Raw genomic sequence first — 26,086 nt, forward strand, 5'->3', positions numbered from 1 at the left:
GATTAAGTTCAAAGTTTCACAATTTAACAAAAAGAATATCCCTTAGATGTCTGGTCAAAACATCTCCTAAATTGTAAGCTTACTTGACGATAACCTCGAGGGTAGAATTCATATTGTATCATCTTTAAATATTTATTGCCCTGCCAATGCTAAACCTCCACACCGCAAAACACAGTGCTTTTAGCTCAATGTACAAAAACAATGTTCTATATATACATCATGCTCAATAAATATCTGCTGGATGAAAGAATGATTTTATATCTTCTAGACTCTTAAGACTACACAGTGCAAGAACATAACACACATTTGCTAGACTTAAATTCATTAATTAAAATGCTATTTTCTACTGTTTTTAATAAAGGAAAATGAGGTACTGACCTACACGTTGAAGTGTTTGCTTTAGAACAACAGTGCAATTTAGCGCCATCAAGGCCTGTAGAGGGAGGAGGGTGTACAGTGACTCCAGGGTGAACAGATTGTGAGCTTTCAAGAAAACACTGCCAAAGTGGATCCTGAGGCAAAGGCTGGGTCTTACAACCCTCGATGAGGCCATCAACAATCTCCATTTCTGTTTTCTTAGACATCAGAATTCTCTTGCAGGCATTTTGGCAAGCATGATCTTCAGCTCTGTCACAGCAATATAAACCTACATTTTCAGAATATAAGTGGCTTAATTAGCTGGTTTTATGTCATGCATTGCTCAGACAGAAGGACCCAGTGGTGTACTGGAACCTGTCACTACTCTTGAGTCATGTCAATTTCTCCAGTATACTAAGCCTACCAAATTCTCTCTCCATTACTTTGCAATATAGCAAATAAGTGAAAAGCTAAAGGTAGACTAGGTATTTATTCCCAGATTCACCACTGTGCCCAATCATGGGATCTCCAGCACTATTCCTAGGTAAATGAAAGGTCCTCTTACACCTAAGAGGTCCTTACATGCAAGGCATTTTATGTTCCTGGAAAGGGTATTGTAGATCAAACTGGAATTATTTCATGCTAGAAACAGCTACCTAAAAGGGATTATGTTCTTGACATAACGAGAAAGATGACTAATTTTAATAGCAATAACCACAAATACTGTATTTCATTATATTCTGGGATATAAAGCTTTTACAAATCTGTGCAAATGAATTAATCTAAGTAGTAATTTAAATAATACAATTAAAAACTCTGACAAGATATCAGTTTGCTTCTGCCCTTACTTTTCTATAAAAAATCAGAAAGCAAGAGAACACTTTCAACAAGTCTATAGGATTCAGAGGGCTTCTTTGAAGTAGTTTTCTTAGGAGTTTGACTTCTTAAGAAGCTTATTCAGGCATATCTGTTATCTGTCTGTAGCTTTCTTTTCCGGATTTCCTATGTATTAGCACAGACATTTGAGATGGTTGTTCTACCCTTAAAACATTTTTCCGCCTTTTCTTTTTTTTTTTTTTGAGCTGCTATCTGTCAACATTGCTTCAGCAGCACCTCTCTATAGCCTAAATGTCAGTGAAGACAGATCTGCCTTTAAAATGAATGAAGGTTATTATGGCAAATGCTTCACCCTCTGATTTTCATCACACAACCACACAAATGTCATAAGCCTTAGAGTTCTGCTTTAGATTCTGGCCAAACAAGGCACATAGCACTGCTTCTGAGTTTACAAAAACAAGTCGTTCAATATCCCAGTGTAAATCAAAACATTGGCATCTGGCTTCTGAGTCTTACAAGTCTCTTGCCAGTTTTGCTTAATTAGTCAGTTCTTAAAGTCTGATCATCTCTAAATGAGCAAAGTGGATTATAGGCTTTCCAAAGCTGAGATTTTGAAGACCCCATAACATGCAAGTTCATTAGGAGGCCCTAATTTTTTAAAAGTATCAGGATCTCATTTATATTGATGTTTTTATTATAAAAGTAATAAATTTCATTGGTAAAATTCAAACATTACACATCCATATAATGTGGAATAGGTATATAACTAAAAATGTACCTTACTATACACATTTAGTTCTGACACTTGCTTTTTTTTTGCTTATTACATCTTGGACTTCTATAAACATACATCTTTTTTTTTTTTGTATTGAAGTATAGTTGATTTACAATATTGTGTTAGTTTCACATGCACAGCAAAGTAATTCGGTTATACATATATATGTTGGTTTTTTTATTCTTTTCCATATGTTGTCACAAGATATTCAATATAGCTCCCTGTGCTATACAGTAAATCTTTGTTGTTTACCTATTTTGTATGTGGTAGTGTACATCTTAATCCATACTTCTAATTTATCCCTCACCCCACCCCCCTTCCCCCTTGGTAACCATAAGTTTGTTTTCTATGTCTGTGAGTCTATCTGTTTTGTAAAAAGTTCATTTGTATTATTTTTCAGATTCCACATATAAGTGATATCATTTAGTATTTGTCTTTGTCTGACTTACTTCACTTAGTATGATAATCTCCACTCCATCCATGTTACAGCAAATGGTATTATTTCATTCTTTTTTATGGCTGAGTAATATATTCCATTGTGTGTGTGTGTGAGTGTGAGTGTGTGTGTGTGTGTGTGTATGTCACATCTTCTTTATCCATTCATCTGTTGATGAACACTTGGGTTGTTTCCATTCCTTGGCTATTTTTTTTTAAAATAAATCTTATTTAATTATTTTTGGCTGCATTTGGTCTTCGTTGCTGCGCATGGGCTTTCTCTAGTTGCGGCGAGCAGGGGCTACTCTTCGTTGCGGTACACGGACTTCTCAATGTGGTGGCTTCTCTTGTTGTTGAGCACGGGCTCTAGGTGTGGGGGCTTCAGTAGTTGTGCCACGAGGGCTTCAGCAGTTGTGGCTCGTGGGCTCTAGAGCACAGGCTCAGTAGTTGTGGCACATGGGCTTAGTTGCTCTGCAGCACGTGGGATCTTCCCGGACAAGGGCTCGAACCTGTGTCCCCTGCATTGTCAGGCGGATTCTTAACCACTGTGCCACCAGGGAAGCCCCATGCCTTGGTTATTGTAAACAGTGCTGCTATGAACATTGGGGTGCATGTATCTTTTTAAATTAGTTTTCATCTTTTCCAGAAATATACCCAAGAGTGGGATTGATGGATCATATGGTAACTTTATTTGTAGTTTTTTAAGGAACCTCCATACTGTTCTCCATAGTGGCTGTACCAATTTACATTCCCACCAACAGTGTCAGTGGGCTCCCTTTTCTCCACACCCTCTTCAGCATTTATTTGTAGACTTTTTGATGACAGCCATTCTGACTAGTGTGAGGCGTAGTTCTTTTCCTTCTCTCATTGTAGTTTTCTTTTTTTATTTATTTTTAAAATTTATTTTTGAATTTTATTTCTTTATACAGCAGGTTCTTACTAGTTATCCATTTTATACATAATAGTGTATGTATGTCAATCCCAATCTCCCAATTCATCACACTATCCCCCATCCCCCACCACTTTCCCCCCTTGGTGTCCATACATTTGTTCTCTACATCTGTGACTCTATTTCTGCCCTGCAAACCAGTTCTTCTGTACCATTTTGCTAGGTTCCACATATATGTGTTAATATACGATATTTGTTTTTCTCTTTCTGACTTATTTCACTCAGTATGACAGTCTCTAGATCCCTCCATCTCTCTACAAATGACCCAATTTCATTCCTTTTTACGGCTGAGTAATATTCCATTGTATATATGTACCACATCTTCTTTATCCATTCGTCTGTCGATGGGCATTTAGGTTGCTTCCATGAGCTTGTTATTGTATATAGTGCTGCAATGAACATTGGGGTGCATGTGTCTTTTTGAATTAAGGTTTTCTCTGGGTATATGACCAGTAGTGGGATTGCTGGGTCATATGGTAATTCTATTTTTAGTTTTTTAAGGAACCTCCATACTGTTCTCCATAGTGGCTGTATCAACTTACATTCCCACCAACAGTGCAAGAGGGTTCCCTTTTCTCCACACCCTCTCCAGCATTTGTTGTTTGTAGATTTTCTGATGATGCCCATTCTAACTGGTGTGAAGTGATACCTCATTATAGTTTTGATTTGCATTTCTCTAATAATTAGTGATGTTGAGCAGCTTTTTTTTCTTTTTTTTTCGGTATGTGGGCCTCTCACTGTTGTGGCCTCTCCTGTTGCGGAGCACAGGCTCCGGACGCGCAGGCTCAGCAGCCATGGCTCACGGGCCCAGCCGCTCCGTGGCATGGGGAATCTTCCCAGACTGGGGCATGAATCCGTGTCCCCTGCATCAGCAGGCAGACTCTCAACCACTGCGCCACCAGGGAAGCCCCTGAGCAGCTTTTCATGTGCTTCCTTGCCATCTTTATGTCTTCTTTGGAGAAATGTCTATTTAGGTTTTTAGCCCATTTTTGGATTGAGTTTTTTTTAAATATTGAGCTGCATGAGCTGTTTATATATTTTGGAGATTAATCCTTTGTCCGTTGATTTGTTTGCAAATATTTTCTCCCATTCTGAGAGTTTTTTCATCTTGTTTGTAGTTTCCTTTGTGCAAAAGCTTTTAAGTTTCATTAGATCCCATTTGTTTATTTTTGCTTTTATTTCCATTACTCTAGGAGGTGGATCAAAAAAGATCTTCCTGTGATTTATGTAAAAGAGTGTTCTTCCTATGTTTTCCTCTAAGAGTTTTAGAGTGCCCAGTCTTACATTTAGGTCTCTAATCCATTTTGAGTTTATTTTTGTGTATGGTGTTAGGGAGTGTTCTAATTTCATTCTTTCACATGTAGCTGTCCAGTTTTCCCAGCACCACTTATTGAAGAGACTGTCTTTTCTCCATTGTATATCCTTGCCTCCTTTGTCATAGATTAGTTGACCAGAGGTGCGTGGGTTTATCTCTGGGCTTTCTATTCTGTTCCATTGATCTATATTTCTGTTTTTGTGCCAGTACCATATTGTCTTGATTACTGTAGCTATGTAGTATAGTCTGAAGTCAGGGAGCCTGATTCCTCCAGATCCGTTTTCTTCCCTCAGTACTGCTTTGGCTATTTGGGGTCTTTTGTGTCTCCATACAAATTTTAAGATTTTTTGTTCTAGTTCTGTGAAAAATGCCATTGGTAATTTGATAGGGATTGCACTGAATCTGTAGATTGCTTTGGGTAGTATAGTCATGTTCACAATATTGATTCTTCCAATCCAAGAACATGGTATATTTCTCCATCTGTTTGTATCATCTTTAATTTCTTTCATCAGTGTCTCACAGTTTTCTGCATACAGGTCTTTTGTCTCCCTAGGTAGGTTTATTCCTAGGTATTTTATTCCTTTTGTTGCAGTGGTAAATGGGAGTGTTTTCTTAATTTCTCTTTCAGATTTTTCATCATTAGTGTACAGGAATGCAAGAGATTTCTGTGCATTAATTTTTTCTTTTTTCTGAATTTTTGAGTTTTTTAAAATATATATCAGGTTCTTATTAGTTATGTGCATTAATTTTGTATCCTGAAACTTTACCAAATTCATTGATTAGCTCTAGTAGTTTTCTGGTGGCATCTTTAGGATTCTCTGTGTATAGTATCATGTCATCTGCAAACAGTGACAGCTTTACTTCTTCTTTTCCAATTGGTATTCCTTTTATTTCTTTTTCTTCTCTGATTGCCGTGGCTAGGACTTCCAAAACTATGCTTAGTAATAGTGGCGAGAGTGGACATCCTTGTCTTCTTCCTGACGTTAGAGGAAATGTTTTCAGTTTTTCAACACTGAGAATGATGTTTGCTGTGGGTTTGTCATATATGGCCTTTATTATGTTGATGTAGGTTCCCTCTATGCCCACTTGCTGGAGAGTTTTTATCATAAACGGGTGTTGAATTTTGTCAAAAGCTTTTTTCTGCATCTATTGAGATGATCATATGGTTTTTATTCTTCAGTTTGTTAATATGGTTATCACATTGATTGATGTGCATATATTGAAGAATCCTTGCATCCCTGGGATAAATCCCACTTGATCATGGTGTATGACCCCTTTAATGTGTTGTTGGATTCTGTTTGCTAGTATTTTGTTGAGGATTTTTGCATCTATATTCATCAGTGATATTGGTCTATAATTTTTTTTTGTAGTATCTTAGTCTGTTTTTTTTTTGTTTTTTTTTTTTGCGGTACGCAGGCTTCTCACTGCTGTGGCCTCTCCCGTTGCGGAGCACAGGCTCCAGAAGCGCAGGCTTAGCGGCCATGGCTCACGGGTCCAGCCGCTCCGCGGCATGTGGGATTCTCCCAGACTGGGGCACAAACCCATGTCCCCTGCATTGGCAGGCGGACTCTCAACCACTGCGCCACCAGGGAAGCCCCTTAGTCTGGTTTTGGTGTCAGGGTGATGGTGGCCTCATAGAATGAGTTTGGGAGTGTTCCTTGCTCTGCAATTTTTTGCAAGAGTTTGAGAAGGATGGGTGTTATCTCTTCTCTAAATGTTTGATAGAATTCACCTGTGAAGCCATCTGGTCCTGGACTTTTGTTTGTTGGAAGATTTTTAATCACAGTTTCAATTTCATTACTTGTGATTTGTCTGTTCATATTTTCTAGTTCTTCCTGGTTCAGTCTTGGATGCTATACTTTTCTAAGAATTTGTCCAATTCTTCCAGGTTGTCGATTTTATTGGCATAGAGTTGGTTGTAGTAGTCTCTTAGGATGTTTTGTATTTCTGTGGTGTCTGTTGTAACTTCTTTTTCATTTCTAATTTTATTGATTTGAGTCCTCTCCCTCTTTTTCTTGATGAGTCTGGTTAATGGTTTATCAATTTTGTTTATCTTCTCTAAGAACCAGCTTTTAGTTTTATTGATCTTTGCTATTGTTTTGTTTGTATTTATTTCTGCTCTGATTTTATGATTTCTTTCCTTCTACTAACTTTGGGTTTTGTTTGTTCTTCTTTCTCTAGTTCCTTTAGGTGTAAGGTTAGATTGTTTATTTGAGATTTTTCTTGTTTATTGAGGTAGGCTTGTATTGCTATAAACTTCCTTCTTAAAACTGCTTTTGCTGCATCTCGTAAGTTTTGGATTGTCGTGTTTTCACTGTCATTTGTTTCTAGGGTTTTTTAAAATGATTTTTTAAAAATTAATTAATTTTATTTTTGGCTGCACTGGGTCTTTGTTGCTGCACCCGGGCTTTTCTCTAGTTGAGGTGAGCGGGGGCTACTATTTGCTGTGGTGCACTGGCTTCTCATTGCGGTGGCTTCTCTTGTTGCAGAGCACAGGCTCTAGAGTGCAGGCTCAGTACTTGTGACACACGGACTTGGTTGTTCCATGACATGTGGGATCTTCCCAGACTAGGGCTTGAACCCGTTTCCCCTGCATTGGCAGGCGGATTCTTAACCACTGTGCCACCAGGGAAGCCCTCTAGGTATTTTTTGATTTCCTCTTTTGATTTCTTCAGTGATCTCTTGGTTATTTAGTAACGTATTGTTTAGCCTCCACATGTTTGTGTTTTTTACGTTTTTTTCCCTGTAATTGATTTCTAATCTCATAGCATTGTGGTCAGAAAATATGCTTGATACAATTTCAATTTTCTTAAATTTACTGAGGCTTGATTTGTGAACCAAGATGTGATCTATTCAGGAGAATGTTCCATGCGCACTTGAGGAGAAAGTGTAATCTGCTCTTTTTGGGTGGAATGTCCTATAAATATCAATTAAATCTATCTGGTCTATTGTGTCAGTTAAAGCTTGTGTTTCCTTATTAATTTTCTGTTTGGATGGTCTGTCCATTGGTGTAGGTGAGGTGTTAAAGTTCCCCACTATTACTGTGTTACTGTCAATTTCCTCTTTTATAGCTGTTAGCAGTTGCCTTATGTATTGAGGTGCTCCTATGGTGCACCATAAATATTTACAATATTATATATAATTGTTATATCTTCTTCTTGGATTGATCCCTTGATCATTATGTAGTGTCCTTCCTTGTAACATTGTCTCGTAACATTCTTTATTTTAAAGTCTATTTTATCTGATATGAGTATTGCTATTCCAGCTTTCTTTTGATTTCCATTTGCATGGAGTATCTTTTTCCATCCCCTCACTTTCAGTCTATATGTGTCCCTAGGTCTGAAGTGGATCTCTTGTAGACAGCATATATATGGGTCTTGTTTTTGTATCCATTCAGCAAGCCTGTGTCTTTTGGTTGGAGCATTTTATCCATTCATGTTTAAGGTAATTATCGATATGATGTTCCTATGACCATTTTCTCAACTGTTATGAGTTTGTTTTTGTTGGTCGTTTTCTTCTCTTGTGCTTCCCACTTAGAGAAGTTCCTTTTGCATTTGTTGTAGACCTGGTTTGGTGGTGCTGAATTCTCTTACCTTTTGCTTGTCTGTTAAGCTTTTGATTTCTCCATCGAATCTGAATGAGATCTGTGCTGGGTAGAATAATCTTGGTTGTCAGTTCTTCCCTTTCATCACTTTAAGTATATCATGCCACTCCATTCTGGCTTATAGAGTTTCTGCTGAGAAATCAGCTGTTAACCTTATGGGAGTTCCCTTGTATGTTATTTGTTGTTTTTCCCTTGCTGCTTTCAATAATTTTTCTTTGTCTTTAATTTTTGCCAATTTGATTACTATGTATCTCGGCGTGTTTCTCCTTGGGTTTATCCTGTATGAGACTCTCTGCACTTACTGGACTTGGGTGGCTATTTCCTTTCCCATGTTAGGGAAGTTTTCGACTATAATCTCTTCAAATATTTTCTTGGGTCCTTTCTCTCTCTCTTCTCCTTCTGGGACCCCTATAATGCAAATGTTGTTGCATTTAATGTTGTCCCAGAGGTCTCTTAGGCTGTCTTCATTTCTTTTCATTCTTTTTTCTTTATTCTGTTCTGCAGCAGTGAATTCCACCATTCTGTCTTCCAAGTCACTTATCTGTTCTTCTGCCTCAGTTATTCTGCTATTGATTCCTTTTAGTGTATTTTTCATTTCAGTTATTGTGTTGTTCATCTCTGTTTGTTTGTTCTTTAATTCTTCTAGATCTTTGTTAAACATTTCTTGCATCTTCTCGATCTTTGCCTCCATTCTTTTTCCGAGGTCCTGGATCATCTTCAATATCATTATTCTGAATTCTTTTTCTGGAAGGTTGCCTATCTCCACTTCATTTACTTGTTTTTCTGGGGTTTTATCTTGTTCCTTCATCTGGTACATAGCCCTCTGCCTTTTCATCTTGCCTATATTATTCATCTTGCCTATATTACTGTGAATGTGGCTTTTGTTCCATAGTTCTTCTTGCTTCTGCTGTCTGCCCTCTCACTCATTGTAGTTTTGATTTGCATTTCCCTAACAATTAGCAATATTGAGCATCTTTTCATGTGCCTGCTGGTCATCTGTATGTCTTCTTTGGAGAAATGTCTATTTAGGTCTTCTGTCCATTTTTTGATTGGGTTGTTTACTTTTTTGATATTGAGTTGTATAAGCTGTTTGTATATTTTGGAAATTAAGCCCTTGTTGGTCGTGTTGTTTATAAATATTTTCTCCCAGTCCACAGTTGTCTTTTCATTTTGTTTATGGTTTCCTTTGCTGTGCAAAAGCTTGTAAGCTTGAGTAGGTCTCATTTGTTTGTTTTGCTTCTATTTCTTTTGCCTTGGGAGACTGATCTAAGAAAATATTGCTAAAATTTATGTCAGAGAATGTTTCTCCTATGTTCTCTTCTAGGAGTTTTATGGTATCATGTCATATAATTAAGTCTTTAAGCCATTTTGAGTTTATTTTTGTGTATTGTGTGAGGGAGTGTTCTAACTTCATTGATTTACATAATACATCTTCCAGTATGTTGATTGTATAATGTAGTTATTATACAGATATATAATTTATTTAATCAACTTTAATCAATATCCTATTGGTGGATGTTTAGGTCATTTTAAATTTTTCTCTATACCAGCAATGTTGTAGTAAACATCCTTTATATGTATAGATGTATTTTTGAAAATTTGTGAGTTTTTGTGAAGGATAATTTCTGAGAAATAGAATTGCTAGATTAAAAGGTATGATTATTTGAAAGTCTCATGGGCATAACCCAATCTTCCCTCTTAAAGTATCCATACCAGTGAATTTTCCCACTTCAGAATAGAGAGTGCCTGTTTCTTCATACCCTTGACAGCCCTGTCTTTCTCGGCATCTTTTAGCTGTGATGATAATGTCCAGTCTGCCAAATCTAAAGACCAAAGGAAGCCTGGTATTTCCCAAATGACCCAGACTGTAGATATCTTCAAGAATTTACTTCGTTTTTTTTTACAAATTATTTTACCAAAGATTGAAATGAGAGGAATATGTGGCTTTTACTTACTATCTGTTGGGTTCCTCATTGGATAAGATTGGGTATAATTGTTTACACAGTGTATTAATTGTGGACTAATAGAGGCACAATAATTTTCCACTGCTTTGATCTGAGAAGGACCAGGAGAAGAGTCTGTTCGAAAAATGGCTTGACAGTATTCTCGGCAGTTTGTGTGATGGCCTGCATAACTGCAACAAACTGAGCCCACTAGGGGAAAAAAAAAGATTACATTGAAATGAAATCAGCTATTTGCTAACATTAAATCATCATAATAATGATGGAACAATATGTGTCTTTTTGAATTTCAGAAATAGAACCATGCCATAGAAGACACGTAGTTAAAGTCAGCACTACTATAAGCATGGCCATGGGGACATTCAGGCGCTCACTGGTCTGAGAAAGTCATTATTTGTCAACTTATAGTCTATAGTGCGGTGGTTCTCAGCAGGAGCAGTACCAGCCCCTGGGAGAATTTGGATGCATGTGGAAGTGTTTCTGGTTTTCATGATGACTTAAGGATGACTGCTGGCATTTAGCACATGGGGGTCAGGGCTGTGCAACGTACAGGAAAGTCTCATATAATCGAAACTGTCTCCCAAAATGCTAATAGCACCCATGTTGAGAACCACTGGAACAGCTTCCTTCCACGTTGGATCTGTGGAGATTCATAAACAAAGCAAACCAAAGCAAAACAAATCAAACATATCAAAATAAAACAAAACCCCAAATACCTCACATTTATAAAATAGGACCAGTAAAAACCAAGAGATATCAGGACCACTTCATAAATTTGCAAATTATATAACTGTCCATCTTGAAACAAAATCCCTAAAGTTCTATACTGTTTGAAAATCTCCAAGACTATGCCTAAATTGAAAGTGCTCACCTCAAAACTGATATGACTTGCTTCAACACTGAAAAGTAAAACCCACATTTGGAATAAACGATTCTGGACGTATGTATTTTTAAAAATCAAGGTGGACTATTTAAGGTATCTGGGAAGAGCAGGATGAGTGGCTGGGGGTGCAGATGTGGGATTTATAATGAAGAACAAGAGGTCCTCATAGGAGAGGCTAAGGGGTCTGTGGGAGGCTGAAGGGAGCCAAAAGGGTAGAGGTATGGCTGGAAAAGGTTAAGAAAATGGCAGGTAGGAAACCTCTGATAATAATTAGTGATGGTTATAGAGGAACCAGAATCCGGTTTCTGGTGGATTCCACAGACCAAGGAATGAGCAGGGAACTCAGGCGACTTCCAGAAATAATGATAATGATAAAATCATATACAAATGAACTAAAGTAGGACTACACTGATAGCAAGACAAGCCTCTTTCCTGGACAAGGAAACTGTTTCATACCTATTGTGCCAGCTAAGTTTCTGATTTGAAATTACTAACAAACTTACATTGTTCATTGCTGAATTGTTCATTTTATTCACAAAGAACAATCATTAATGGCTACATTTATCATTGTCAACCTCAATGAAGCTAAAACTGGGGGCAGGGGTGAGGGATGCTGAGGACAGAGGAGACAAGTGAGAATAGGACAAAGATGCCTGTCTTCTGATGCCCCAATTAGGCTGGCTTCCTCAGTGTGGGAGGATATAGGATTATGTGCTAAAGACTATCTGGAAAATCTTGAACTAAACCCCAGTTAGAAAGAGTAGAAGATAAAGTACAGACACCTAATGTTTCTTATACTTTAATACACCCCACTGCCAAGCTCACCTAACAACTCTTTACTCCTCACACGTGTTTCCCCATCTCCAACTGCTCTCGCTGTTCCCTTCAGCTGGAATTCCCTTCCTCCAATCTCTACTGCTCACATCATGTCCATCCTTCAAGGCCCAGTTCAGCTACCAACTCCATGAAGTCACCTCTAAGCGCCCCTGCAAGATGTGATCCCTCCTTCCTCTGAACTCCCGTGGCACCTTATCAGTAACTCTATCACATACCCACCATGTCCCAGAGTTCTTTGTGTACAGGTTGTGTCCCCCACAGGTGTGCATCTGCCCTGCACAGAGCAAGTAGTCAGTGAATATCTGCTGAATGAACTGAGAGGCAGCCCTCAGCTAGTGCTGCAATTATATTACGTTATACTACGTGGGAGTGTTCAACTTCTGTTTATATCACGTGGGAGTGCTCAACTTCCTGTTTATCCAAGTGGGGCATGATCTTCCTCTAAAACACCCAGCACTGATATCTGCTTTGTAAATCTGTAATTAGGACATGGGAATTGTTAGAATTCATGAATGGCCCAAACACTCCAGAGGAAAGAGCCTATCAGAATCCTGCTGTGCACATTCCTTCAGATGGTTTAGTAACAACCTAAGTTATAATGTCAGAGTTTTGGCAATATTTATAACAGCTAAATCATATTCTGTAAACCATGTTTTTCTCTTTGGATTGCTTGTATAACCATCAACAATATACTTACTTTCATTTCTGCTAATGCAACTGAAAAGAGCATTCTGTAAATTAAAGGAAAAAAAAAAACAGAAATTAACAACCACATAGAATTTCTAATTTTATTCCACTTTTAGAGTTATATGGAAATCAGGATATCAAACTATTTAATCCTTCTCTAAATCCAAGATTAAAAACAAACAAACTATGATATAGCATTCTGGTGAAAAGAGAAACCATCTTCTAATACATTTTGGGGATCAAGATTATCACCCAAGCCATAAGCTGACCACATTATAGCAAACCAAGTTTATGTAAAGCTGTACCAATGTGTGTATGTGGGGAAAGTACAATGTAGTAATCTCAATTGTTTCTTGTAGACATAAAAAAGCTTTCAGATAATAATATAATAAAGGTTATTTAGGAAATACATATTTCATATAACCACTGCATTTTAGAGTTGAAAGGACCTTGGAGATCACCTCTAATTGTTCTCAAACCTGGCCATGCACTAGAACACCTGGGCTTCCTAGGCCTTAACCCTAGACTACAGAATTGGAATTTGGGAATGAAGCACAGAAATCTAAATTTAAAACAAGGCCTCAAAGATGATTCTTATGCAGCCATCCTGGGGCCAGAGTTGGGGAATCTCTCTACCATATTACAGATAAAGAAACCATTTCCTTAGCAGGGGAGAGACTGCCCCAGCTCACAGAGCAAGTCAAAAGTAGAATCTGAGACTAGAATTAATGTTTTTAGATCTCTTAGATCACTGTTCAGAAAATATCACACTGTGTTAAAGTCATTGTAAGGAAAATAAACAGAACAAGACAAACAAAAACTTCCTTGTACAATGCTATTTGGATAATCAGGGCTTGTAGACTATGATTAATATCACACTTGGAAGAGAATAAATTCTTAAAAGAATATGGGCATAAATAAAAGGTAGATGGAAAATAAGGACACCCTTATTAATGAATAGAGATGATTTTGGCTTTTATTTGCAACTAACTTCCAAGCTGGCTACGTGATCTAGCCTTATTAAAGGATCAGCTTTACTGACACTTAAAACCTAGCTTCAAGGATCCATCTATGTAGTTGTGTAAAGCTGTACTGCATTTTCTCTACTAAATAATATTCTACTGTAGGAATAAACCACACTTGATTTATCCAAAGCAAAACAAAATACCCAGGACCCATAGAGAAGGGCTAATGAATTCACCCAGTATGAATTCTTTCTGTTAGAGATCTCATCAAATAATATAAAATAGTGAAAAGTAAATATTCTTGGTATTCTTTAATAGTGGTCTTTTTTATATTTCTCTTCATCCATGTTTCTTTGTTTTAGTTTGACTTTTCAGCTACCCATTATAGGTAGCCCTCTATTTTGGTTCAATGGTTTCAGGAACACTTTCAATAAAATGATCTAAATCAATATTAAAAAGTCATCTGCTACCATGACTTCCTTGGTGGTCCAATGGTTAAGACTCCAAGCTCCCAATGCAGGGGGTCCGGCCTCGATCACTGGTCAGGGAACTAGATCCCGCACGACGCAACTAAAAGAGCCCTCATGCTGCAAGCAACTGAAGATCCCACATGTGGCAACTAAGACCTGGTGCAGCCAAAAAAAAAAAAAAAGTCATCTGCTACCAACTTTCCAGCCCCTCTTAACTGGGTGAATAAAATTCTCATTGCCCTTCTCTTTTCTTTTTTTTGCTTGCTTTGCTTTTTTTGGCTGAGCTGAGAGGCTTGTGGGATTCTAGTTTCCTGGTGGAAACAGGGCCCTCAGCAGTGAAAGCACGGAGTCTTAACCACTGGACCGCCAGGGAATTCCCTGCGATTCTCTTTCTAATATGCAGGTTGTTCCTCTTGTTCCTCTTGTTCCTCTTGGTTCCTCTTGGTTCCTCTTGGTTTTGGCTTTTTTGGCCTTGTTCCTAAAGAAGTATGTTTATTATCTTGGTGGCCGTCCTGGGTTACATGGTCTGATTTCCATTTTTGTTATTCTTCCAGTTACTCTTAAAGTCTCTAGAGCTGTGGTTTTCAAGTGGAGGTAATCTTGCTTCCCAGGGGGCATATGGCAATGTCTGGAGACATTCTTGGTTGTCATAACACGGGGGGGTTGGGGTGTTCTACTGAACTGACATCTAGTAGGTAGAGGAGTCTAGAGATGCTGTTAAACATCCTACAATGCATAAGACAGCTCCCCTACAACAAAGGATTATCCGGCCCCAAATGTCAATAGTGTCAAGGTTGAGAAATTCTGCTCTAGAAACTTACAGATTTGTTCAAGCTTGATTTTTTTTTTAATTTGATCTTACAAATAAAAGAAATATCACTCTGGGTCAGCCTTGTGGATCACTTAGCTTCAGAGAGAGGTACTAAAGGACACAAAATCTGAAAAATGTCTGAGATCAGCTAATCCAACTCGTTTGACAGAAGCCAGAGTCTGAGGCCTAGAAAGGAGAACTACTTATGGACCCTAGCTTTCACCCACAAATGGGTTGGCAAACTATGGCACCCAGGCCAAATCTTGCCCGCTGCCTGTGTTTGTAAGTAAAGTTTTATTGGAACACAGTCACACCCATTCATTTACATATTGTATATGGTTACCTCACACTATAATAGGAGAGTTGAGTGGACAGTAAGCCTAAACTGGCTGGTAAGCCTAAAATATTTGCTTTCTGACCCTTCACAGAAAAAGTTTGCTAACGGCTGATATAGAAGGGCTCAGCTGTCTCTCTTGATGTCACATCCAGAGCTCAGAGATGTTCCCTAAGCATTTCTCGTTTCCCTTAATGTTCACTGATAGACCTTGCATGCATAGCGTTACTCTAACTTGTTGAACTAAAAACTTTTATATTTCCACGTGGCAGCACCTCTAGTGTTAACACCATTTTTACATCTCTTTCTTTATCTTTACCAGTTTTAAGGTTTCAAACTATGGTCCTTATAGGGAATAGACTGGCGGTTGCCAAGGGGGAGGTGGGTGGGAGAGCGTTGGATTGGGAGTTTGGGGTTGCATGGTATATATACCATGCAAACTGGTATATACAGAATTGATAAACAACAAGGTTCTACTGTATAGCACATGGAACTATATTCAATATCCTGTGATAAACCATAATGGAAAAGAATGTATATATATGTATAACTGAGTCACTTTGCTGTACAGCAGTAACACAACATTGTAATTCAACTATACTTCAGTAGAAAATGAAATTAAATTTAAAAAAGAATGGTCCTTCACTCAAGTATACTGGTATTTGATGAATTCATCAATTCTCTGTTGCTTACTTTACACGCATCATGATTTTATCATATCCCCCTCTTTGATAAAAGATTCTTAACCTTAGGTAACTCTACCTAAGGTATAAACTATAGGTAACTCTACCTTTTCACTGCTAAAACTACTGCTGACTAGTTTGACAGGGCTTAAGACACACATGAGTTACAGCCCTGGCTGACAGTTTCTTCATTTCTTAAGACGGTCCATCAGGGTCTTAGCTAGTCAATTCTTAAGTCTTTCAAATGTCTGATCGCCATCTAGTGGCAAAAGTAGGCAGTAACTGAGGGTTTATACTCAGTTGGGTTTATACCAAGCCTCTTTTTTTTTTCCTGTTGCGGAGCAGAGGCTCCGGACGCGCAGGCTCAGGGGCCGTGGCTCACGGGCCCAGCCGCTCAGCGGCATGTGGGATCTTCCTGGACCGGGGCACAAACCCGTGTCCCCTGCATCTGCAGGTGGACTCTCAACCACTGCGCCACCAGGGAAGCCCCCAAGCCTCTTTTGATCTTCTGCCACCAATATTAATACTCAATGTGACTCCATATAGCAGCTCCCTCACCCCACTCATCTTACTCTATAAATCAAAATTACAGTGTAACTGAGGTTAGGATCTACAAAAACCTCAGAGACCCAAAGAACATGTCAGTATGTAAGCGCTGACAGCAAGAGACCTTCAAGTCCCAAAGCCTTCACTATACAGCTGGATAGAGATGTACAGAGTAAGCAAAGGGCAAAGGCGGGGCTAGAACCCAGATTACTCTGCCAGTGCTCTCCCATGACACTATCCCGTGAGAAGACTTTGGATTATTATTCTGAATGCAGCCAATGCAAGGTTGAATTTATGTCCATAGAGTATCCTATTTTAAGTCTATTTTTTAAATCAACATCTTAAATTGTGAAAAAATCATTTTCTTGAAGTATTATCATTTCCCTTAAAAAATTTTGATCATGAAATCTTTCCTCAGGCAGCTGCTTTCATTAGCCAGTTCCCTACCCTACCTAAAATGGTTTTTGAGAACTGCAATAAGCCCTCCCACCTATGGGCACACCTAGCAGAAAAACTAAGATACAGAGTGAAATCAAAGTCAAGGGAACCCTATGTGATCCTTTATGCCACACTGACCTTCCTTCTGGGGGGAAGAGCCATTGGGGTCCATCTGCGAGGTAGACTCTGCGGCTCTAACCTCTTGCTCAGAACTTGGCTCTGCAGATTTATTTTCTGACCTGGCCACTCACTTTTCTACTTCAGTGACCCCTTCTGGCATTTCTCCATTTGTCCACTTGTCTCAATACTTTCTCTGTCCACTGCCCTTCTACTACTACTGGTCCCTCCAGCTTCCCTTTCTCACCAATGATGAGGATGACGAAAATGAAACAAACATTTCACATGAATCTTATTAAAAACAAACAAAACCAGGTTTGAATCTTGGATATTTTAGTCACTTCTGGACAAAGACCCAAAAGAGTACATTCTATGAACTGTTATTAATGTTTCCTATTCCCAAGGCTACTAGTTAAAAGGGGCTGCTTTGTTCCTAAGGTCTCAATAAATAAAATCTGTTTGCTTTTCACAGATGGACTGAGAGTTCTCCCAGTTTGAAGTTTTGCATGAAGAATCTAGCTTATTAAGTGCTAAGTTGGGGCTTCCCTGGTGGCGCAGTGGCTGAGAGTCCGCCTGCCGATGCAGGGTACACGGGTCCATGCCCCGGTCTGGGAAGATCCCACGTGCCGCGGAGCAGCTGGGCCCGTGAGCCATGGCCTCTGGGCCTGCGCGTCTGGAGCCTGTGCTCCGCAATGGGAGAGGCCACAACAGTGAGAGGCCCACGTACTGCAAAAAAAAAAAAAAAAAAAAAAGCTAAGTTGGAGAGATTAAATAATTGACCTTTTGTTTTTCTTTTTTTTGGCCACGCCGTGCAGCTTGCAGGATCTTAGTTCCCCGACCAGGGATGGAACCCAGGTCATGGCAGTGAAAGCACCGAGTCCTAACCACCGGACCACCAGGGAATTCCCCAATAACTGACCTTTAAAAACATGTTTTTTAAACCTCCACAAGGTATTTTCTCCTTGTTGTGGACACCATGGCTTTTTAGTAAAAAAAATTCTAAGTGACTAGAATATGTAAAGGAGTTTAATAGGACATGGATATCACTAAACAAATGACTCTTCAGCCTCCCAAATAATAAATGTCATTTCAATAGTGGGATAAAAATGAAACCCAAAACTGAGATAAGATTAATAGGTCCAGACTGCTCAGAGAAGTTTGCTCATTATCACCCAGAGCATCCAACCAGCTGGAAGCAAATTCACTAGCAAGTAATACCTGCAGAGTAACGAGGTCTAGAACACAGCTTACACAGAGTATGTGTTTGTGGCAAATTGACTGCAGCAATGGCCCCAATTTTTTACATTTCCCTGTATCTATTTCTCTCACACTAACTCTGGACTTAGTCATGTGATTTTGCTTTAGTTAAGTGGACAGTAGCAAGCATGAGGTAAGTAGAGACCTGCACATATACTTGCATGTTTCCACTTCTTTTCTTGAGCCCCTGCCACCACCATGGGAACCTGCCTGAGCTAGCCTGCTAGAAGGCTGGGAGAGACACAAAGAGGAGAGCTGAGCTGACTTAGCCAAGGGCATCCTAAACCAGCCAGACCCTGGCTGACTTGCCAGTTGACTGCAGATGCACAAGTGAGCCCAGCCAGAAGCAGCTAGGCCTGCTAAATGCATGAGAAATAATAAATTATTATTTAATAATAATAATTCTAGGCTATGGAGTTTTGGGATGGTTTGCTACACAACATTGTGATTACAGATATTCAGTGCTTTCTCTGTTCATTCAAAGAATGCCTGATTCATAGACATTTACACAGGGTTTTCGCATAAAACTGCTATTTACTCTGAAACAAAGAACCTTATGTACTGTCCAGAGTGGGAAAACTTTCTATTAAAAAATTCTATCTATAAAAATACTAACTGTAGCACCTATTTACAGGCAACACATTTTTGTTCATCTTTTAAGTCTTACCTGCTCTGTGAAGACTTCCCCATTACCCTGGGAAGGGTTTTTTCCTCCAGGCTTCAACGTGTCTTGCACAGACTTCTAGCAACGTACTTGTCTCACTGTATTGTAATGGACTATTTGAATTTCTCTCTTCCCATGGACTAGGCTATGAACTTCTTACAGACAGTGGCTAAATCCTTCCATCTTTGTACTCTGAGAACAGTGCCTGATACATATTAAGTGTATCAACTCAATGAATGTTGAAGGAATGAATGAATGACATGCATGCAAAGACAATTGAGACAATGGACTCTGTCCTAGGAACTCAAGACTTTAGCATTAAAAAGTGACTTGAAAACAAAGACTTACACTATACGGTGACCAATGCTATAATAAAGCATGTCAAGTGTTTATAAATAGCAACTAATTTTGTGTGTGTGACGGTAGAGGGCTGAGCAGGAAAGGTTTTAAAGAGGAACCATCTAAGCCAGAATTTCAGTAGGGTTATGGCATGCTGGGGTGGGGTGGGGGTGAAGGGGAGTTCTGATTTGTAATATTTGCTGATATGCCTGGTATAAATACCCCCATCACAGCTGCTTTTCAAGTTAAAAGCTGGCTTGCCAAACTCCTGAATATTTAACAACCAGTTCTCCCTAGCTGGTGGGAGCTGGCTCCAGTCTACTAATGGATGGGGATGATAGGATGGATTCAGGGAACAGGAATTCCAGGAGGGCAACAGGTGGTACAACTAACAAATACAACACATGGTAATCTGGGAAGTTATAAGCAGTAAGCTGCTGAAGCGTCAAGGAGGGAAGAGTCGGGGGCTAGGTCGAGAAAAGCTTAAGTATACCAGGCTGAGGAACATGAACTGTATCTTACAGGTGAGCCACTGAAGAGTTTCAAGGAAGGGAGTGATACGACCATATTTGGTCTTTAAAGAGGTCACCCTACGAGAAGTGGAGATAGTAAATAAGAGGAGAAATTAGAGACAGGAAAGCTAGTTGGGCAGCTATTGTAGTTGTCCCCCAAAGTGGTATAAAGGCCTGAGGTAGGCAGTAACTGAGGATCTGGAAAGGAGACCAATTTAAGACATATTCCAGAGGCAAATCTTTAGAGCTTAATAGCCAGTTTTTTAATTTTTTGTTTTGTTCTGTGGGAGGTGGTGAGAAAGAAGAAAGAGTAGACAACACCTCTTAGGCTTTTAGTTTATGTGTCTGGGAGGACTGTACTTAAACAACCAAGCAAGAAATGCAAGAAAATGGTAAGTTTTTGTTTGGGGATGTGTGTATGTGTGGTGTTGTGTAGCAGTAGGGTGGAGGGAAGAAGAGGTAGGGAAGGTTAACAGTCAGTTTGGCTGATTTGAAATGTCAGTTGAACATCAAAAGAACACATATCCAGCAGTGATTCAGGAGAAAAAGAGGTTAGCAAAGAAGATTCTGGAGTTGTCATCATATTGGGGCAATTAAAGCTATGGGAGTAGATGAGATTGCCTAGGGAGAAAAACCTGGCCATTTGGATCAGACCAGGTCACAATCTAATCAGACTTGATCAGATTTCCCTTTTGGGATGATCTCATTCAGGTGACTTATAAGAAGAATGGACTGCAGAGGAAATACACTAGCTCAAGGAGACTAAATGGGAGCTATTCCCTTCCCCAGTACAAAGTATGACAGAACAAAACAACATACAAATGGAACGTAATCAAGGATTTATACTATCTCAAGCCAGTACTGCAGGACCTAATAGGTTTCGCTCTTTTTGGAGCTCATCAGCTGCAGGTAACGGCTCAAATCTAGTCTGACACAGCATACCTGTATAGCATTTTACCATTTACAAAGCCTCCCATTCACAGTCTTCTACTTACCATATTCTGACAATCCTTGGAGTTTCCTTGGTACTAAAAGAAGCTTTACATTTAGGTGCTGAAGGCTCTGCTGAGGCAAAGTACCACATGATTCTTTTTGCTAAAATCCCCAAGCCAACTGTCCAAAGCCTAGGCTGTCATCTGCCATGTAAGAAGGTCTACTCTATTCCTGGAACTACTGTGGCACAGATCCAATCATACCGAGGCACAGAAGGCCTCTAGCTGTCCAGAGAATCCTGCTGGTCCTACATCCCTGCCCTCCTAGGTCTAAATTTTTAGGGCTATTTTTTCATCCCTTTTCCTTTATGCTTCTGGTAGTAAATCTAGAATCAAGGTTAATTTGAGAGAAAAGGAACAAAATAAAATTAAAACATAGAAATCTTTAAAACAGAACATTTTATTGCGACATTTCCTGAGGATACACTGGACAGCCCATACAGACATACATAAATATGCACCAAACACTGGCATCCACGGGTACCACAAAGTGTGTGGTAAGCTACCATTTGTGTACAGAAGGGTAGAAGAGGACTATATATACATATTTACTTTTATGTGCATAAAATATCTCTGGTGACCTTAGGAACTGGGTGGCTGTGGTATAAGAGGTAGGAAAGAGACTTTTTATTGTATACTGTTTTGAATTTTGAACATGTGAATATTCAAAAAATAAAATTTAACACATACCTGCACTCTTATGCATTTAGCTGTGTGTTGATAGGATAGTGCTGACAGACCTGAGCCTGGCACTCACAAGGCTGACCATCTTTGTTTTTGTGGTTCTTAGAGCCTCTTTTTAATATCCTCAGAGTCTTAATTTTATCTCAGCATTCTCAGAGAACCAGAGCCCCAGGACAGAACATTATTTTAGTTTTCTTTAGCAACAGTTAGTTTAAAACTTAAATGGATTAAGCTTAAAAAGAAAAAAAAAAAAGCAAATCCTCACAAAAATATCTCCTACTGACTTTCCTTCATAGTTTCTCAACTTCCTTAATGAAATAACATCAAGGAACTGGACTGAAGAAAGCTAGGAAGAAAGGAGAGAAATGAAAATCACATTTCTGAAAACAATATAAAGAAAAGCGCAGAGAAGGATCTGTGAAAGAAGGAATAAAAAAGTAAAAGCACAAAAGTCTGAGGACAAATTTGCAACACTGTATTTCAGTGGCTCATGCAGCAAATGGAAAGGTATATATATTTATGGCCATTATGTTAGAGAACGGCAGGTAAGGTGTGACATAAAGGTATGAAATGGGTTTATGAACCTGAAACTAAAATTTGTCTCATCATGTTACAGACACTGCCAGGTCTCTGGAAATACACCAGCCTCATATCATCTTGATGTTTATTCTGACATTCAAGAAAATCACTATCAACAACCAATTTTTGTTTTTAACCACCGTCTTGGTGGCTAGAAGAAAATGTTTTCAGCCAGCTATAGACAAAGACTATGCAAAAAGTATTACACTAGATGTCTCACACCTCATGGAAAACATGATTAAGTTTTTACTTTAGTTCTAATCAGCCAATTTGCCCTAGTATGGCTAAACTAGTATGGCTGTAGTTTATATCCAGCATTTGTTCTGATTGTTGGTGCTGGTCATTCCAGTTGTTTAATATTTTAAATATCATCCCTGGTCTAGTATCATACATCCATGAGTGCATGTGGCCTGATAAATACTTCTAGATGGGCCAAGACCAAGCCTGTGAAAATGCATGGCTAACCTAGAACCAAGCATGCCCATGACACTTGAACACATCTGTGATGGAGTTATCAAGCCACTGGTTGATTTTGATAGCTCTAACCAAATGTGTGTGATTCTGAAAGAAGTATTCTCAATTTCTGAAGGTGGTACTCTTTCATAGGTATGAGTCAGAATAAGAGAACTGCAAAGATGGGAGAATAGCCAAATCTCCTATCCATTGCAGAAATCCCCTCCACAATGTATTTATCCAGTAAATCTTTGCTTTGAACACTTTCACTAATAAGAATTTCTCTTTTTCTTGGAATATCTCAATCTAATATTCTCATTGAATGTCAGATCAGTACATGGCTCCTTCTCTTTCCATTCCCTAAAAACGATTTTCAAAATCAGCTTTCTATTTTTTCTATATTTTTTCTTTCATAAAGCTTTCTTTCACTCTCAACGCTCAAGAGTCACTTCATGGTTGACTTTGGGCATGATCTCTCCTCATCTTTAGTCTGGTATTCCTAACTACCTCTGAGATATGGGTTTTTACACTTAAAAAGACCTAACAATGTACTTCAATTTCTTTAAAATCCCTTCCCAATGTATATGCTATCTTTGCTGTGTATTTTCTCTTTTTTTTAAACTCAATAATAAATTATTACTGTTTTATACAACCTGTGTGTGTTTTAACTTAGTCACTTTGTATTTTTATTGTTCTCATTTTCCTTTGCATCTCAAATAATTATAGATATTTTAGAACTTCCTTTAAAGAAGGATTTCTAGCAAGGGTCCAGTACTGGCAATTCTCTGTTTTTGTCATATGGAAATACCTTAATTTTGCCTTCTTTCTTGAAAAATATTTTTGCTGGATATGATAGTTATTTTCTCTCAGAACAGTTTAGGTATCATTCCACTGTTCCTGGCTTCCTCTACTGCTACTGAAAAATCAGCTGTTGACCTCCTTTGAAGACAATGTCTTTTTTCCTGACTGCTTTTAAGACCTGTGGCTATGAGGTCTGTCTGTAACGTATGGATTTAAAAAAAAATCCTGCTGGAGATTTCTTGGGCTTCTTTAAACACTGCCTCTGTCCCATATTCTTTCTTCTTCTTTGAGTATTCCAATTAGAATACTTCCTCTATTCTCCATGTTCCTTAAACTCTCTTTCAGCCTATCCTGCGCTGCTTTTCCATATAACTTCTTTAGTTCTATCTCCCAATTCACTAATTGTTTTTTATATTTCCCTGAACATCATCTCCTATATTCAATCCTTTATAACAAATCCTGAATGACGGACTCTACCTTCAAATCTCTGATTTATTCCCAAATACTCGATTTTATTGCTATCATCCTAGTTGTGGGCCTTATTTGTTTTTAGCTAAGTTAGAGGAACTTGGGGGATCTAAAACTTAGCCTGCACATACCTAACACTTGAAGCTTTCTAAAATATTGGACTTTTATTTGTTATGTTGGTCTCCTATCACAGAATCTTTATCATCTCCCTCTACTAAATAATGGGCTGAGCCCCAAAATATCATTTTTCCAGGATCCGGTCCCACTTTCCTATCCAAGCAGATTCTCAGCCCAAAATAGGCCTATCTTCTTTTTCACCCCCCACCTCAGTCATGTGCATTTTTGCTAACATGCTGTTGATCCAGTCTTCTGACCCAAATTATACCAATCCTTTCAGGCCTCTCTTTTGCAAAGTTTTCCCTGTTAACTCCCAACATGCTCAGTCTGCTTTCCAATTTCCTTGAGTTCTTGCATGTTCAGTACATATTTTAACTATCTTGACTCAGGTATAATTCTTTAGTATTTGAAGTTGAGCTATATGTAGCTTAACCATAATTCTAACATAGGTCTGACTTCAAAGTTTGTTTTCTTTCTTTTTTTAAGATAATTTTATTTTATTTATATATTTTTGGCCATGCTGCGCAGCTATGAGGGATCTTAGCTCCCCGACCAGGAAACGAACCCATGCCCCCTGCAGTGGAAGCATGGAGTCCTAACCACTGGACCACCAGGGAATTCCCGAAAGTTTGTTTTCTTTCTAATATAATAAAACTGCCTCTCACTATTCAATAAATATTTGTTGATTTGCCTAAAAAGAAACCAGATACTATAAAACCACACATAAAAATGCTTTACATTTCACTAGTTTATCTTAGCTTGGTTGGAACAAAACAATCTTAAATGGCATAAAAATTTTAAACTTTATTCATGTAAGTAAATTTCTCAGGAAATCCCCTCGAAGGGGATTCTGCAGCAGCTTATCAGTAAAGATAAACATTAGCTCCTTCAAATATAACTGCTCATTCTCTGAATCTCTAGTCAAACTGCACAACACCATCCTTCAGGGTAAATGTTAACTCCTAAAGTTGTAAGCCTAAAGGAATAGCTTACACATCTGGAAATTCACTTCCAGGGACCACTCCAGTGTTAAGGAAAAGGTACCAAAAGCCTAGTTTTATAAATTATTCTAATGTTGATAAGCAACTAATCCAGTTAAAATAGGTTGCACTACACCAATGTTACCCAATTCACTTTATAACAAATAGCCATTATGTCTAGACTAGACTTTAACAATTCAGTGAGAGTGACTGTTATTTGGGGCTTATAATGCAGAAACTTCTTTCTGTGTTAAAGTGCTCTTGTCTCTCTTTTTATTTCTAAATAACATAAAAAATCAAATTGAATCTTGAATAATTTGTACAGTTTTATATATATATAACACACACATATATATATAAAACACATGTATACTTTACATATATGTATTACATATATATATTTTACGTTTATATATATGCGAAAGAACCTTCTTGGCATGTATATTTTTGGAAGATAGTTGCTTAATTCTAGGCCAAATAGGGGAGGATAGACTGGAAAAGGTAAACTACTCTTAGTATTTCTCTCATAGGACAGTGTTTATCTCTCTTACCTTTCCTGTCCCGTCCTTCATCAACACATACTGGCAGACTTCCTAGGGCAATGCAGAAATCCAGACAAGAGAAGGAAGCACACTAAAATAATGGAGGACAGGCTACAGGAGATGGACAGTGTCAGACATCATGTGGGAGAAAAGAAGGAATTATCACAGTTAGCCACTTTGTTCAAGAGAAACTAAAACTAGTTATTTCAAAGGTAGAGAGATAAGAAAAAAAAGAAAGATCTTTTACTTCTTTGTAGAAAGGCTCTTTTCAATAAGAACAGAAAAGAGTTGCAGTTAATTTGGAAATTTGTCTTCAGAGAAACAGATATAACTTAGCAATAGTACAAAGGAACAAAGGATAAATAAGATTTTTCCAATTCCAAAATATTAATCGAGAGCTATAATTACAGGCTTTGAGAAAAGAAAAAAAAATTAGAACTATAATCTAGAAGCAGTTAAGAGAGTTGTTCTATCTTTCTTCTCCAAGAGAATACAGACTATTAAAAGCAATAGGAATCTCAATGTTTATACATACAAATGATGAATGAGGCATATGTGCTTAAGTATTCTTAATTACACGGTCTTACACTATAAAAAATAATATTGTCATACTTAACAATGAAGTTCTAGGAACTGAACAAAGTAGTCCCAGTGAGGAGCTCTATCACATTAGGGACAATCTTTTGTACATATT

At 38.3% G+C, this 26,086-nt stretch overlaps 1 protein-coding gene across 1 annotated transcript in view; it reads right to left on the reverse strand.

Moving 5' to 3' along the window:
* RECK (reversion inducing cysteine rich protein with kazal motifs) overlaps nt 1–26,086 on the reverse strand; it is a 73,020-nt gene that overhangs the window by 29,992 nt on the left and 16,942 nt on the right. Inside the window, exons 7-9 of the mRNA XM_082657217.1 lie at nt 12,651–12,684; nt 10,228–10,425; nt 379–646 (exon numbers count right to left, since the gene is read on the reverse strand). Of these exons, the coding sequence (XP_082513343.1) occupies nt 379–646; nt 10,228–10,425; nt 12,651–12,684 (500 nt within the window). The remainder of the gene's footprint in view (nt 1–378; nt 647–10,227; nt 10,426–12,650; nt 12,685–26,086) is intronic.

The sequence above is a fragment of the Grampus griseus genome (assembly GCF_964374135.1).
Source record: "Grampus griseus genome assembly, chromosome: 6".
Lineage (NCBI taxonomy): Eukaryota > Metazoa > Chordata > Mammalia > Artiodactyla > Delphinidae > Grampus > Grampus griseus.